This window comes from Maniola hyperantus, chromosome 10 (assembly GCF_902806685.2).
Source record: "Maniola hyperantus chromosome 10, iAphHyp1.2, whole genome shotgun sequence".
Classification (NCBI taxonomy): domain Eukaryota; kingdom Metazoa; phylum Arthropoda; class Insecta; order Lepidoptera; family Nymphalidae; genus Maniola; species Maniola hyperantus.
Window position 1 is genome coordinate 10,237,078 of NC_048545.1, and position 17,801 is coordinate 10,254,878.

The following is a 17,801-nucleotide window of genomic DNA, read 5'->3' on the forward strand; positions in this document are numbered from 1 at the left end:
TAAATTTGTGACGATGTATCAAATATAAATTGAGGCAACACTAGATTTATCAGATTTTACCGAAGAAATATGCAATAGTGTGGGATTATGAAATTAGGAAGTATAGGTCGAGATGCCAATCGGGGTATGAGCCGGGGGACGCCCTGCACACGCGCTCGCCCCACCGGGTTAGCGCTGGGGCTGTGCGGGTGTGTGGAGCGTTCCCACCCCGATGGCCATCTCGACATCTCGCGTAGTATATTTATACACCATTCGCGGAATGAAGTTAATACAGCGCCGCTTTCCCTGTTTGGCTCTTATCATTTGAACGGGTACGTAAAAAAGGTGCGCTATACTAACTTAGCAACGGAATGTAGGTAGGTATATTCATCCAAGTATAGCCCTCTCTCTGTGTTTGTATGGGAGGTAGAGAGAGCGCTATATTAACTTCATTCCGTGGAATATTTAATTGACCTTCTTAGTAAAAGTGCTATTACGACGAGAATATAAATAAATGTCTTTGTGACAGAATAACTAATCAATTGTCAAATTCTAAAGAAAAGTGAGTAAATTCTACAAATGTAGTTCTTTAAAGTATCGTCTTTAATGCTATGTTTTCCATATTTCAGAGAGAAATTCTGTAAGTACCTTTAAAACCATTATTTTGTTTCGTATATTCAGTAGGCAGAAATTTGGATGCAACCAAGATTTCAGCCTTTAAAATTTATGCTTGTAACGTTGGAAGTATGCTTTTTACATATCTAACACGCTTTTACACTTGTAGAAATACAATAGGGCAAAGCCGCAAAGTAGGTGTTGCCCTAAAAAAATACTTGGTCCTTCTAGAAATTCGATATGAACAACTGCGTAAAGCTACATCGCTTGATCTTGAAAGTCCGAACATGGTCAGAGGATTAGACTACATCCGAGACCCTCGTCTGAACAAGGTATGGCCTCATTGCATAACTTATAAGCGAAAGTTTATAATGATGAGTATACATACGGACGGCTTTAATGCGTGACTATGGAATAATAGCGGGTAGACCACGGACTTTTAGGACTGCGTTAAAGCCTAGTTCGGACTACACTAGCATTTTAGTCGAGTAGCGAGTTCCGCGCGTAAACTACTAAACTACTCTACTCAAACAAACTGCAAACGATTTTACTTAATTTAATTTGTACCAAAACATTTACAACAAAGAGAAAAAGAGAGTAAAAGTGGACAGGGAAGAATTTATCTCTATGAGAGATCTCTACCAGTGACCCTTGGCAGTGCGAGAGGTTGTAGAGGGGGTAGATTTTAGTCAAGTATCAAGTATTTCAGCTGCTAAATTACTCGCTACTCGACTAAAATACTTGAGTCCAAAATAGCCTGAGATATGATTGGGAGAGGCGGCTGACAAGATCGGGTGTACAGTGAATAATGACGCATAGTTCCGTGTTTTGGCGCGTAGGAGAGCATAGGGATCAGACTATAAGTAGGGAGTTTGGTCCTAAATAGTCCTATTTAGTTGTTTTTAAATTAAAATTACTTAAATTGATATTTAGGGTTTAGCATTTACCATGGAGGAAAGACAAGCACTCGGAATACAAGGTCTTCTAGCAGCCGATTATAGAACTCAAAAGGAACAGTTGGACTTTGTTAGATTGTCCGTGGAGAGATACAAGGATCCTTTGAATAAATACATCTATTTGGTTGAATTACAGGTACTTACAGATCTAAATAATCACACACGCACACACACACAACACAAACACACACACACTGTTGTAATTATTGTATATATACCTACATTTATTCTAAGTCTATTCTGTTAAAATAGTTTTCATTATAATTTTAAGTAATCTCTTTTGACCTTCTGTAAAAACTAGATTAAGATTTAAATAATAATTATGTAAGTTGGTACGCTGTTGATTACTTTCAAATGAACAAAAAAAAATTAGGTACCTTTCTTTGTTTTAGGAAAGGAACGAAAGGCTATTCTATCTTCTACTCTCGACTGATGTCGAGCGATATTTGCCTATAATTTACACTCCTACTGTGGGCCTGGCTTGTCAAAGGTTTGGTCTCACTTATAGAAGACCACGAGGTCTTTTTGTGACTATTTATGATAAAGGACATGTTTATGAAATTCTTCGGAACTGGTAAGTGTACTACATGTTTTTTTTATGAAAATAGCGAATGCCAGTTGTGCCACAGTCCTGTGGTTAGCGATTTCGTTATTGAACATATGCAGCACCAGGTAACAGCCATTATGTGGCTCTCGTCAGGTTTCAAGGATTTTGTTAGTTCGCCCCTTTAGTCCATGACGGGCAAAATTGATGGAAAGAAGACATCGGTAGAAGAAGAAAGACAGGGCTTGAAAACATGCGAGAATTGACCGGGATAGCCAACGTATCACAAGTTTTCTGTTTGGCGAAAGACAGAAAATTATATGACGAGTTGACGGCAAATCTCCAATAGTGGGCAGTAGGGAGGCATGAGAAGAAGAAGAAACGCCTTTAATAAACTCATATCATAGTTTTGAGGGAATCCCTATAGATGGGAACTGGTTCCATGTAATATGCAAAAAGGAACCAGCTTCCTTCGTCGTACTAAGGATTGATAAACAAATTCCTAAAAAAAACGGCAACTTATTGATGGTCTTTCTGGCGCTGCAAATGTTCACGGGCGACGGTAATCAGTAACCTGCTTGTTCGCTATTCATATTATAATAAATCCTGTAAAGTTACTCTAGAAATATGTCATATAATTCAGTAATTATTTGTTTTATAGGCCAGTTCAAGACATAAGAGCTATAGTGTTCACAGATGGCGAGAGGATTCTTGGCTTAGGGGATTTAGGAGCTTATGGAATGGGTATACCAGTGGGAAAACTTGCGTTGTACACTGCACTAGCACATATCCAACCACATCAATGTCTACCTATCACATTGGATTGTGGAACCGATAACCAGGTTAAGTTTCAGACCATGGCATAAAGTCTTCTTTCCCCTAAGAATGTGCACGGGTTTTTTCGAATATTCGTGGTGAGAATTGTGTTGTCGCTTTCATAATGATTTAACTCATCTTAAGTGGGTTATATAATACGCATCCTTGCACTTAACTGGTGGAAAAACAGCCTTAAACTTATCGTAGATACATATCTATCATACGTGGCGTACGCAACGCATAGGATTTGATACAATCAATAAAAAAATTCGGTATGTAAGTTACAGGTATTAATGAAATCAGATTAAGAGACAATATTTTATTTATTCAACTAGGTACTGTTTTCGACTTCATCGCATGATATTCCGGGTTATCAGGTTCTACTTACTGTACCTACTGATTTTGATTTGTGGCTAAATGTCAGACAAACTTCCTTCGAACTGCGAGAGTATCATCTAAATAGGTCGAATAATATTTCCGGTGTTTTTTTGCGAACAACAACCACTAGATATTCATTTCAATTAATCTTAATTCCACTGTTTTACTTTCTAATAATGCTTCTCAGACCCTTTTAGAAGATCCTCTGTATTTAGGGCTACGACAAAAAAGGGTCCGTGGTAAAGAATATGACGATTTCATCGATGAGTTTATGGCAGCTTGTATTAAACGTTTTGGACCAAATACATTGTTGCAGGTATTTTGATACATAATATCTGCTTCGTTTTTTTTCTATCGTGTTCTATTCTTTCTGGATCTGTAGATGGAAAATCTGTAATGAACCGTCAAAGTATATTAAATAGTTATGTTTAAACCACAACTTTTCCCCAACTAGCTAAGCGTCACTTTTTGCTGGAAGTGGGTAGGACTAATACAACTGGTAGAATGAACCGCAATACACACAAAAGCCGTAGTAGTGGCGGACTTTTTTACAGTAAGGTTTAAACCCAAAATCAACAGTAAGTTGATGTGGCAGTGAACAGCTTGCTTGCCATGCATGCCGTAAGAGCAATGGCCGCTGGGGCTGGAAGGCTCTGGCTTAGACCACGAACAAATACGCGTAGTTAAGCGGAGTGTGGGCGCTATAGCAAGGATAAACCAACGATATAAAGAAAGTGGTGGGAAATGGTTGGATGAGGATGGCTGAGGACTGGTGTAATAGCGTTCTTTAGAAGAGGCGTATGTTTAGAGTGGATTACCGCAAGCTAAAACGATGGTAATGATGAAGATTTAAACATGAAAAGATCTGCTATAGCTCCGGACCGCCTTCGGACCGGTCTATGTTTTGGTGTTAAACGTAACTAGACTCGTCCAAAATTAATTTTGATTGATGGATCTATCTTTATTACAGTTTGAAGATTTTGCCTTGGTAAACGCTACTCGACTTCTCAATAAGTACATCGATATATATTGCACTTTCAACGACGATATCCAGGGCACAGCCAGTGTGGCCGTAGCGGGGCTTTTCGCCGCTAATAGAATCACTAAAAAGAAGATCCGGGAAAATGTTTTTATGTTCCTGGGCGCTGGATCAGTAAGCGAAATATTATATTTCTGTATGTAAAAACATTGGATCCTATTTGGCTTTTAAAGGGCTTTGGAGTTAATGCATGGTCTATTTTCTACGGGAAGGGCAAACAATTTTAAGAAATATTAGAAAGTTCACTCGATTTTTCAGTCAATTTTTTAATCAGACATGTAAAGTTTGATTAATTACTCTTTTACCTGGTAATAAAATTAAATGGCCAATAGCTAGGCACTAGCGTGAAACTTAGTTCGCCTGGATTTTAAAAATTTCGTGGGAACTCTTTATTTCAGGGATATGAAATAACCTCTTCGAGGGCTTTATCAAAAAAATCACATCAATCCGTTGTTTCGTTGCAGCGTGATTGAAGGACAAACTAATTAACAAACAAACGCACTTTCGCATTTATAATGGGTAGTGATTCACTACTAATTCTCGTGTGCCACTCAAGAGTGTGTTGATGATGGTACAGTACGCGCGGCGAGAGTTTGGCTTTGACCGTTATTGCGCAGAAATCAGAAATTGGGTATCAACGGGCAATTAGTGGGGTGCGGGGCGGGTGTGTAGGCGCACGCGGTGCTCTGATTGGCGCTCCACTGCTCCAGTCGTTCCCTACAGTACGTACCCATGCGCAGTAATCCCCTCCACCCGAAGGTCAAAGCCAAACTCTCGCCGCGCGATCTGTACTGTGTCAGAAATCTTAACGCAAGTATAATGCGTATAAAACGAGTTCTCAGGCGCCATTTTAACTTTGTATCAACTGTCATGTCAAAAAAAAGCAATTTTAGTCCTTATTTGAAAGGTGAACCGTACTTTTGACATGACAGTTGAAACAAAAAGTTTAAATAGGGCGTGAGAATCTCATTTTGTACGGACTATACCAAGAACTAAGTAAGTAAGTATACAAAGTTTCAGCTCAATCGGATAAACTATTCACAAACGCATAGAACACGAACAAACATAAAGTAGGTATAACGCGTAAAGTTTAACTCCTCACGCGCCGTTTTAACTTTTTGTGTCAAATTTCATGTCAAAAGTACGATTTTAGTCCTTATTTTAAAGGTAAGCCGTAAGTGCTTTTGACGTGACAGTTGACCCATACAGTTAAAATGGCGCGTGAGGATTCATTTTTTACGGACTAGATTAATGTATTAGGCCACAGACTAGGCGAACCGAGATACCTTCTCCAACATGTTAATAAAATGTTAAAAGTTTTTCTATTCCAGGCGGCTACAGGTATTTCTCATTTGCTAGTAATGCATATGGTTGACCAAGGAGTAAAGAAAGAAGATGCCCTGAAGCGAATATACTTGTTCGACGTGAACGGTCTTCTGACAAACAAACGCCAAGGTGGCGTACCGGATCATGCAAAGGAATATGCACAAGACGTAGAACCTGAGAAAAACTTTGAAAAGTGCGTGGCCACATACAAACCTACATGTCTAATAGGTATTTGTTTTAATGGATTTTCTTGAATACTAACTAATGGCACCCCAACGTCTATCGTTTTTGGAACTATGCGCCTGCCCTTCAGCAGCACTTCAGTTTTTTAATCCGTTGAGCTATGTCGGTTACTCTGGTTCTCCTACGGCTCTCCTTGTTCCTGATTGGACGTTTGAGGTTTCAAGTTACTAGAATGGCGACATCGCACCAGAAAGCGCAGCGTTGGAACACCTCTAAATAGGTAGACAGACGCCATCAAACGAGTGTGCTGGAGTGAGCAGGGTGTAGCTGGATTCAGGCGGCGCAAGACCGTGGAATGTGGAAGTTCCTACAAGAAACCTATGTCCAGCTGTGGACATCTATCGGTAAACGATGATGACGTAAAGTCCACTTCGTTAAATAAATAATGGTGGTAATTAGACCTTTGAAACAGTTACTGCCTGAGTAGTGTATTATTAATGCAGAGCCCGAACGGCTAGACGTATCGACCTAAAATTTTGAAATGGAACTTGTAATATTATGTCTGATGAAATAGCTGTCATCGGAAATAAATTGTTTGGAAAAATGGTTCGGTTAATGTGGTAAAAATGAAACTCAAAACAAATGATAACGAAATAATATAGATAACGGCTACTATCGTAATTAATCTGTGAGATCTAGGGCAAAACTACTTTTGAAAAAAAATCTAATCTTTTCAGGCAATTTGCGTGGTACAATCGTCGCAAATCGTGGGCTCTGACGAAAACCAAAACAAAACGCCCAAAAGTACACAATATTGTCTGCACAGGATTGCTCAAGATTTTTTGATAATTGTGATAAAATACAAATTTGTATATTATTTTATAAGTAGGATTTTATTGTTCAAGGTGTTTCGACAGTGGGTGGAGCTTTCAACGAAACTATTCTGAAGCAAATGGCACAGAATACAGAGAGGCCCATAATATTCGCCCTTTCTAACCCGACCAGCAACGCGGAATGTACGGCTCAGGCTGCATATGACCATACGAGGGTAATTAGGCTACTAACAGCCGTACTCAGAGTCGCTTAATCGTTACTTAAGTTTAGTTAAAACGAGACAGAGCTATATCTCTCCCATAAATCTGTCTCGTTTTAACTCAATCTTACGTAAGTCTGTCCTTTTCTTATTACGTTGTCTACACTAATATTATAAAGAGGAAAACTTTGTTTGTTTGTTTGTTTGTTTGTTTGTTTGTTTGTTTGTTTGTACTGAATAGGCTCAAAAACTACTGGACCGATTTTAAAAATTCTTTCACCATTCGAAAGCTACATTATCCACGAGTAACATAGGCTATATTTTATTTTGGAAAAAAATAGGGTTCCGTAAGATATTTGGGTTTTTCGGACACAAGGTGTAAAAAATCAACCAGAAAAGTTACTTATTTTGCGTACGCTGCCTAAACTATAAAAGATAGAACCATAAAATGTTCTAATTAATTGTAGATCTTATAAATATCTACAAAAAAGTCCGCGACACACTATACCCATCTATGTCGAGTGAGGCACAGCAACCATTTTTTTATTTAAAAATCTTGAATTTTTTTGGACTACATTTAAACGCGTTTATTTTACTCATGCTATTAATCCTTATCAAAATAAATGATTTCATCACTAAGAACAGTTTATGGAGATAATATTTGGTCTTTGAATGATTAAAATTGGACGTTTGGTTTTGAAGTTATGGCGAAATTAAAATATTACGATTTCTGCTGCACGGCCCGTTGTCTACACTAATATTATAAAGAGGAAAACTTTGTTTGTTTGTTTGTTTGTTTGTTTGTACTGAATAGGCTCAAAAACTACTGGACCGATTTTATTACACTAATATTATAAAGAGGAAAACTTTGTTTGTTTTATTATATAAAGAGGTAATGTCGTTAAGTTTGTTTGTAGGGGGTAATCTTTAGAACTACTGAACCGATTTTAAAAATTCTTTCACCAGTAGAAAGCTACATTATTCCTGAGTGACATAGGCTATACGGGATCTTTAAAAACCTAAATCTACGCGGGCGAAGCCGCGGGGATCAGCTAGTTGGTAATAAAAAGATGCAAATACCCTAAAATTTAGTTGCGATTAAAATCAATACCGATATTATAATAGAATAGATATTATAATAATAGAAAGTTAATATTGTGACAGGGTAAATGTATTTTCGCGTCTGGATCCCCTTTCCCCCCAGTCAAGTACGACGGCAAGGAGTACCGCACTGGGCAGGGCAACAACGCCTACATCTTCCCCGGCGTGGCTCTCGGCGTGATCGAGTCGCGATCTATTCGGATTCCGGATATGATGTTCCTAGTTGCTGCTAGAGTAAGTTTTAATAGCTATATTTTTTTTTGCTTTTTAAGGCACCGATTCACACTTCACTCACAAAATTAAGCCTAAAACAAATTATCGGACGCGGCTGACAACCAAGACTTATAGGAATATATATGGGTAATACATAGTACACTGAAACTATACCTACCATATAAGACATAAGTCGCGGACGTAAATTTGGTCGTACGACGTCCAACAGATATCTCGCAAGCCGTGGTCCATACGACTGTGCACACATCAGTCGCACTGTTAGGCGGGGCTACGGATGCGTCACCTAGTTTGTTTCACGCTTTAGTTTGGATTATTTCAGAAGCTGGCAGACTTTGTAAGCGAATCGGACTTGAACGTAGGCCGAATTTATCCTCCGCTCAATGATACGATGAAATTCTCGCTCACCATTGCGGTAGAGATCGCTAATTATGCCTATGACCAAGGTAAACGTTCTAGTTACATTTAATTTACTAAGGTTCCGTACCTCAAAAGGAGAAACGGAACCGTAATAGGATCACTTTGTTGTCGGTCTCTCTGTCAAGAAACCTATAGGTTACTTCCCGTTGACCTAGAATCATGAAATTTGGCAGGAAGGTAGGTTTATAGCACACGTAAGGGGAAAAATCCGAAAACCGTGAATTTGTGGTTAAATCACAAAAAAAAAAATGTGTTCATTAAAAAATAAATAGTATTTTCAACTTTCAAAGTAAGGTTAATATACCAAGTGGGGTATCATATGAAAGGGTTTTATCTGTAGATTCTAAAACAGATTTTTATTTATTTATATGCTTTATAGTTTTTGATTTATCGTGCAAAATGTTTAAAAAACACGACTGTAGTACGGAACCCTCGGTGTGCGAGTCTGACGTGCACTTGGCCAGTTTTTTTACTCGATATGTACTATACATCTATCATTCCTTTGCAAAAAACGGACACTTATACAAAAAATAGTACGAGAAGTGATCTCTTTAAAATACAGTATTTGTCATTCATAGTAGCATTTTCTTGATCGGGAGCACACCCCGATGCTACGAAAGCACACAAAAAGCAGCAAGTGTCGATCCTCCGTCGATATTATTATAGTGAATCCGAGCTTCATCAGAGAAAGCTACGCTACTCCAGTTCCTTTGTATCCAGGATATACAGGTTCTTGCATATCTCAAACGGATAATTCGGAGCACACGGAGTAAATTAAGCTGGCCATCGGCTGCGTAATATGTGGCAGCTAGAAGCCTCCTCACCGTCCATAGGCTAACTTGAGACTCCCGTAAACGCTTCTAGATTTTTTGAAGTCCATGTACCTACCTAGGTAGGCACTTTTCCGGTTCCTTAACACCTGATTCAGAAAAAGCGGTTATCCCGTGGATTAGCTGAACGTTTTCCAGATTCTTGCCTTCTCTGAAGAGAACCAATTTTTGATAAATTATTTCATACCATACATTGAAAATTTTGTAGTAAATTATTATTGGCAATAAAAAATCAAAACCGCCCGTTATTTGCAAAGGGGTTTATTATACAAAAAGGCAAGCTGACATATTATCTAGATACAGCTCGTTACGCCGAGAGATAGCCTTGCTTTCACAACGATTTTCAAATCTTATCTACCTCTTATATCTCCAGGGATTGCAACAATGTATCCGAAGCCGAAGGACATAAAAAGTTACATCCAGTCCCGTTTATACAAACTGGAGTACCATTCGTACTTGCCAAAATTTTACAAATATCCAAAGCCACCCGATGTCAAAATAAAATCTGTGGAGGAAGTATACAAAGGCATCATGTTAGTATTGAATTTAAATTGGAACATTGAGTTTTAGTTAAAAGGAGACGGATTTATGCCAGCGATATAATGCATTCTCGTTTTAACAGTGTCAAGTCTAAGCAAAGTCAAAGTGCGCTCTATAAGTAGATCTCAGGCCGAGAGCGGTTTGAGATTAGAATTTTGTACGCGTATATGCGAGCTTTTTGTCGCAGGCGTACGAGCGTAGACGCGTTTATAAGCTCGTATAAGCGCGAACAGTTTCTTCGTCAGTATCCAAATTGCTACTGACTGACACACTGGTTCGGGCGAACATGCCGGAATTAGCGCGTGCACACGCGTTCGGTTCATTGCAGCGTGAAATGTAGCGCGTATGCCACAAGTCACAACGCGCAGAAAAACGCTAGTCTGAAACAGCTATAATGAAGTATATAGCACGCGACAGATCGAGATGGCAATCGGGGTGGGGACGCCCCGCACACCCGTAAGCTAACCCAGTGCATGCGAGCGTGGGTGACGTGTGGGTGTGCGAGGCATCCCCCGCCTCATACCCCGATTGCCATCATGACTTGTCGCTTACTATAAGTACGAAGTCGGGCGCGATGTTGGAGCCGTTTGTCCAATCGCACATTGGAGCTTTAAGAGAGAATAGTACAATCATATATCCACGCGCAGAAATCTCCCCCATTGTTTTTCAGAAGTCTTTTTACATGATGCCAAATGTAGCAGAATTAGGTACAAATTGTAAAATTGTAATGATAAATTGTATGAAACAAACCATTGATTGACTGTTTTCTATTTCAGGAAACCATCAGACTCCTCAAACTCATAGAACTGTAAATGTAGGTACAGTATGTTCGTTACAAGTAGTTTGTTTTTTTGATTCAGTTTATATTTTGATGATGTTTAATACAGCCATTTTTAATTTTAACCGAGTTTCTTTTCGATTAGTAGTACCTAGTTCAAGAAAATAGAAACATACTTTAACAAATGCTATGATATGATCTACATTTTCCAGTTTAGCGTATGTCTCTATCATATACATGGTTTACACAGAAGTGGCTGCTCGCGCCTTAGCCTGAACGAAGCTAACAGGTTATATTTTTTTACACCACAATATGGCACAACACTGCAAATATGGCAGTCCCGAAAAGGCAGGAATCACACTAATATTATAAAGGCGAAAGTTTGTATGTGTGAGTGTGTGTGTATGTATGTAAACTATTTCACGTAAAAACTACTGGACGGAATTGGCTGAAATTTGAAGTGGACATAACTCATACCTTGAACTTTTTATCCCGCAAAATCAAATAGTTCCCACGGGATCTAAAAACCTATATAAGTATGTATACACGTGGACGAAGTCACGGGTAAATTAATTAGTTTTACCAGGTCTTAGGCACAATAATTTCTAGTTAGGTATATTTGTATGGTTTAGCTTCCTTCCTTCCTAGGTTTATAGTTCCTTCTTTCCTAGGTTTATATAATCACTACCTACGTTTTCTTCTACAGCGGGCACAATGTGTATATTCACTATGTTACCAAATCCCTATAAGTAAAGTTAAAAAAATGTCGTCATCTGTATGTATTTTGCCATAGAATTGTAATTCTCCATTGTTCTGGAGAAGAATTGTGTCCACACCACTTCTCCATCACTCGCTAGTTTTATATAAATCGGGTTTTAATTATCGTCTATCAGGCGATATTTCAAACCCAATCTAAATTAAAACACAAAAATATTCGATCTGCTTGAAACGACCTAGTGAATAGCCTAGTGGTTAGGACGTCCGCCTTCGAGTCAGAGGTCGGGGGTTCGATCCCGGGCACGCACCTTTAACTTTTCGGAGTTATGTGCGTTTTAAGAAATTAAATATCACCTGCTTTAACGGTGAAGGAAATCATCGTGAGGAAAGTTGGCTGAGAGTTCTCCATAATGTTCTCTAAGGTGTGTGAAGTCTACCAATTCGCACATGGCCAGCGTGGTAGACTATGGCCAAAACCCTTCTCACTCTGAGACCCGTGCTCTGTAGTGAGCTGGCGATGGATTGATCACGATGATGATGATGATGATGATGAAACGACTTCCCATTGCTTTCATTCCACGTGCGTTATTTTTCTCACTCCCGTATATGCATGTGACGTCATTGGAACCAGGTCCACACTCCAGTTAACTTGACCGCATAACGCTATCTAGTATCACACATCTACAAACTGGAACATTGCCACGGAAAATGCTTGCAGTGTTGCAACACGCGTAATACAACCGTGACGACGCATGTACACTCCAATTCGAAAATTGGCTTGCATGTCGACGCTATGGGATGGGAACACAGATTAAAAAAGTTTAGATGAAAAGCGTACACAGTCGCTTGAATGAATTGTATGAGTGCAATCTCGCATCGACTGCACGTACCTAGTTGATCTTTGAATTTTGTAAAGGTTTTATTTTTAAACGGTTTACTAACGTTTTAGATATCGAGAGTGGGTTTAGCATTAAAATGCTTTTAATTTAAATTTAAATAGGACATGAATCTGGATCATCATTATCGTGTGAAATAAATAAGTAAATGAATAAACTCAGTATAAAATACGGTTAGGTACCTAAGAGCCAGCGCGTGCCAGACCTTCCTTATTTTATAAAAGCTGATAGTTTCTCTGCGTATTGTCCCCAACACTGGGAGGAATAATGAAGGTGTAAACACCTTTAAAGTTTAATAAATTATTAAGTTTAAGGTTGTCTGGCAAGGGTTCCCACGACACGAGCTAGCGCGCCCCACGAAAAATTTCCGTGCGTTTTTCCCCCGCAAAATATGTGAACTATAGAACTATAGAATTCAAATGTGCGGATTTAAAAACGCACCGCAACTCACCGCACCGCAGGTCTTAGTATCTAGCAATGCATGACGTGATTTCTAATACTACTAAGTAATATAAAAAAGTTTGACTATATTTCGACGTAAGATTTTTTACACCTTTATTACCTGTTATCTCACAAAGCCACCATGATCCAAACAAACGTTCCTCCCAGTGTTGGGGACATACGCAGATAAACTTTCAGCTTTTATAAAATAAGGAAGGGCTGGCACGCGCTGGCCTTAGGCAGATACTCTGTAAGGGATTACTTATTCAGATTTTGCCAAATAAGAGAATGTTCTATTTTTGTTTTCTATTACACAAGCAGACTCCGGGATACAGGAGTGAAATTAAGATATACGGCACTGAGCTTCGAAACTTCTGCTCTGTACGGCTTAAGGCGGCTCATGTCGAAACTTCTTAATCATGTTTATACTTAACAGAATTTTCTCGTGCTAAATCCTTTCTTTTGTTGTTCTTCATTCAGAGCCGGCGCATTTAAATGCTATTAGGCAAATAAATCATTATTTAATTAAATTACCGTACGTTTTTCCCCCGCATAGTCTGTGAACTATAGAACTACATAGAAGCGCGCGCACTGCCTAATTGATTCCGCACCGGATTTTCATACATTTAAATCTAGATTTACGGATTTTCAAACGCACCGTAACTCGCCGCACGCTGGTGCGCGCTAGTTCTTATACTAAATCTTTGTTATCTCTCGATCTCGCGTTATTGTTTCTCTTTCTTTCTTCCCTCTCTCTCTCTCTCTCTCTCTCTCTCTCTCTCTCGCACTGCCGTAGGTATTTTTCTCGGATCACCAAGTGAGCCTGGCCTGATAGTATACCTACGTAAGTACTAAGTATTATTTATTCTGTGACTCAGGCACAAAATAAATAGGTAGATACTTAAGTATACTTTTGCGACTCAGATCTCATATTATGGACTAAGAGCCCGTGAGGGCCACACCTTCGTTATTTTATAAGAGCTGAAAGTTTGCGTATTGCCCCCAACACAGGGAGGAACAATCAGCGACTATGAAGTTTGGATCATGGTGGCTTTGGCAGATAACAGGTAACAAAGGCGTATAAAATCTTACGTCAAAGTACCTATAAATTCATTGATTAATTATCTCGCTAAAAGTCTATTTTTTTATATTGAATTGTATTACAAATCACATCATGCATTGCAGACACTTGGTGTCGTGGTAACCCCCTGCCAGACACTCTTAAACATTTAACTATTATATTTTCATCCCAACAACGTACTAAATATGTGAATTAAAAGCAAATTCAATTTTCATAAAATGCTTAGCCAATTAGCATTTGAATATTATGCAAATGCCCGATGGGAATAAAATTGCAACGAAGGCGGTTTCCTAATTGTTGTCCCGAGTTGCCAACTCTAAATGAATTAATGGAACAACTTTCATTGTGCGCAGTTGCAATTCGATTGTTAAATAACTTGCCAGTTTGCTTGTTCGCTATTACTAATTTTAAAGTTCCATGGTAACAGAAGAAAACTGAATGCTTCAAAATCGACTGAATACCACATCCTTTTTACCTGATACCAGACCTCCTTAGTCCTTACCATAGGTAAGCGGATCTCAAACATTCAAGTCGAAGAAGGAGGTGTATATCTATCTTACTAGTCCATACTCCATAGTGTTGGACATTCGGTTATAACTTATAAGTCCCACAAATTGCGCTGGAACGATGTCTCATTAACATCGAAATGAAGTCATTTTGACGTCAGCCGAAATTAAAATATACCATCAGCTCGAAGCTTCAGTTTAGTGCTGACGTCACTAAAATGGCGGCCACGCGCATTAGCAATTTGCGGGACGTATACCATGTTGAGGAACAGGAGGCTGCACCTGCGGAATATCATATTTCTTCGTCACCCACCTGAAATAATTGAAACCTTATTACCAGTCACTGTGCCGTCTTGGATCCACGTAGTAGGTTTAACCCATAGAAAATCCATTTTACTGACTGGTTTTTCAAACCTCCTTATTGGCCTGATAGAATCTGATAGTTTGCCATTGGAATATGCATATTACCTACTTAAGTAAAAGTACTTGAAGCATGTCACAAATTTTTTGCATTAATCAAGAAGCTATCCTATCCCCTCAAAATTTCCCACAGCTTACTGAGCCATAGGAATTGGGATCAAAGGTGACAGAGTTGCCATATCAAAAATAGTGCTTGATTTTAAGCCTTTCACTAGTTTCAGTTTGCAATATTTGAGAGTGTACCAAATACTCGCTTTGAAGGCGTCTGTACATCCGAAACCAAATGACGATTCAAATGTAGATACGGGTTAGGACTCAAGGATGAAACCGCCGGTTTTGTGCGAAGTCTATTACGGAAATGATGCTTCACAGATCTGCCCGTTTCTTAGTAGTCGTCGGTGTACTAAATGCGTTAAAAAGTTATGCTTGGGCTTCAGCAGAACTACTAGGCCACTTTTAATAAGATTTTTCACATTGCGTAGATAATTTCAGAACTGGTTTGTCAGAAAAAATTCTGACGGTTAGTCGCCGTCAGGTGGCGCTGCATTTTTGTGTTTTAATTTTTTATTATTTTGTTCTGTTGTTATAATAGAGTCATCGGTGCGCTGTTCGGTGCAATACCGTTTGTATTGCTCGTGTTTGCTGCAACGTGCAATAAGTGTCACGGGCGGCGACACATGTGCCGGGTAGTTAATCTCCTTAATGAATTCCCATAGACAGTTCTGGGGCACACTGTATCTGTGATACTGATATCATATTCAATTTACGCAGTTTAGATTTAGGCTTTATTTGTTAGCAGGTATGAGTTGGAGACTAATGAGAAATAGCAGGACAGCTGAAGTGGCAGGTCGTACTCGTAAGAGTTAAGACTGTTTTGATCCTAACTGTAAGCACGGAGTAAGTAATTATTAGTAGTACTTCTCCAGGCTTCGTAAGACGGAAACAAATTTATTATTATCGGATGCAGCTTACGGACGGGGCTGACCTCCGTTACTTATAGGTATTTGGATGATAAAATGTACTTACACTGGACTGTGCAAACGCAAACTATCGGACGTAATTGAGCGCTCGGACATCCGATAGATATCTCGCAAGCCGGGTCCGAACAGCAGCACAGTCGGTGCACACCTATTTTTCGTGCCTGTCAGCCGCGGCTTACAGACATCTCCGATAGTTTATACTTACCCGCCTTTTGACTATTTCAGTTAGAGAGAATATCTACCCCACCCGTGGATATTTAAAAAACGAACCCTAATTTTCTATTTTTTAATACTTACGTATTGTTATACACTTTCATAGACTGTATAATATCTACAACTTCCACACTGGGCTAAAATGAATTATTCGAGTCCCCTATGACGACAATTATGCGGTAACTAATCTAAAAGCCGCAATATTAATCGTCCACGGACAACCCAAAACCACTATTAACATGGAAATAATTCATTTTGTGAATTTAATTGCTTTGTTATTGCTTTGTAGCCACATATTTCATAGAGGCCTGGCAACCATGATTGCGACTAGATTAAATTTATTACCATGAAAGAAAAAAATGTTATCCTATTGTAATATACGACTAGGGATCCATAGGGATCATATTATTATGTACCCACTTCGTACCTACTTCGTTTCGGTACGTTGCCATGTAAAAAGAAAAACTGAATAGGTACCCACCTACTTACATGTAGGTATAGGTTTATTTAAACTACTATTAGCCCTATTAGCGTATTTTTAGCTAAGACTACACCATCATTCATCAGTTAATTCCTCGTTAATTCTTATAGTTAAGTAGGTACCTATATTCAAAGAAAAAAACTCAGGCAAGTGCGAGTCAAACTCGTGCACCGAGGTTTCCCGTACTCGAGTATTTTTTCGACATTTTGCACGATAAATCAAAAACTATTATCCTATACTTGTGCTTGTGCTACCTGCCTTCATGATTCTAGGTCAACGGGAAGTAAAGGTTTTCTTGACAGACACCACAGACAGACGGACAGACAGAGTCCTGATTCCTCCTATATAAGGGTTCCTATTTCCTTTTGAGTTACGGAAGCCTAAAAACTTTGACACTCATCGTTTAATTCAATAAGTCGAACAAATAATAATATAAAGTTACACGTTAACTTCATATCTAACATCACGCATGAATCGGCATTTACTTCGGAGAAAAGGAAAAATGAAGATTTATTTACAAGGTAAAGTTATAAAGCTTCATAACTTTTGCCCCGCTTGGCTCGGCTTATGATGGCTCATGTCAGAACTTCTTAATCATGCTTATGATAGAATTTTCTTACAATCCTTTGTTTTGTTACCTAATACATTGGCCGCATTAGCTCTTGTGAAAATCGGTTGAAGTGTTGTTTGCGCAGCGGTATTTCCACGTAGGAACTGATATTCGAAATGTGTAGGTACGAATTTTCAGTTTATCCATGGCGCCAAAAACTACCACAATACATATCACCAAAACCTTTCTAAAAATTAATGACTGAATTTGAATTTCGAACTGCGCGCCAATCCACAGATAATTAAATCTGAAAATGCTGTTTTAAAAAAAATCCGATTTCAGGTGAACGAGTGAAGAACATCGTCGATCAGAGTTAGACTACAATCTATTTTTAGGAACAATATCATGAGCAACCCGTAGCCAGGTCACTACAGAGCACGGGTCTACTCTCAGTATGAGAAGGGTTTGGCCATAGTCCACCACGCTGGCCAAGTGCGGATTGGCAGACTTCACACACCTTTGAGAACATTATGGAGAACTCTTAGGCATGCAGGTTTCCTCACGATGTTTTCCTTCACTGTTAAATCGAGTGATATTTAATTTCTTAAAACGCACATACCTAACTCCGAAAAGTTAGAGGTGCATAACACTTCTCTAACGGCTAAACAATATATTTTTACCTAAAAGGATACATTTTGATAATACCTACCGGTGTAAAATGTCGCCAAAATAAGACAGATAGTGTAA

At 38.9% G+C, this 17,801-nt stretch overlaps 1 protein-coding gene across 1 annotated transcript; it reads left to right on the top strand.

Annotated features, from left to right (window-relative positions):
• Positions 1–795: 795 nt before the first annotated feature.
• Positions 796–10,720, top strand: LOC117986121 (NADP-dependent malic enzyme-like). The gene is made up of 11 exons (XM_034972947.2): positions 796–926; positions 1,528–1,686; positions 1,943–2,124; positions 2,756–2,936; positions 3,476–3,604; positions 4,259–4,441; positions 5,659–5,881; positions 6,742–6,884; positions 8,034–8,204; positions 8,524–8,647; positions 9,825–10,720. Exons 1-11 carry the CDS (start codon positions 882–884, stop codon positions 10,019–10,021), a joined length of 1,737 nt encoding a protein of 578 aa, XP_034828838.2. The 5' UTR covers positions 796–881; the 3' UTR covers positions 10,022–10,720.
• The last annotated feature ends 7,081 nt before the right edge of the window (positions 10,721–17,801 follow it).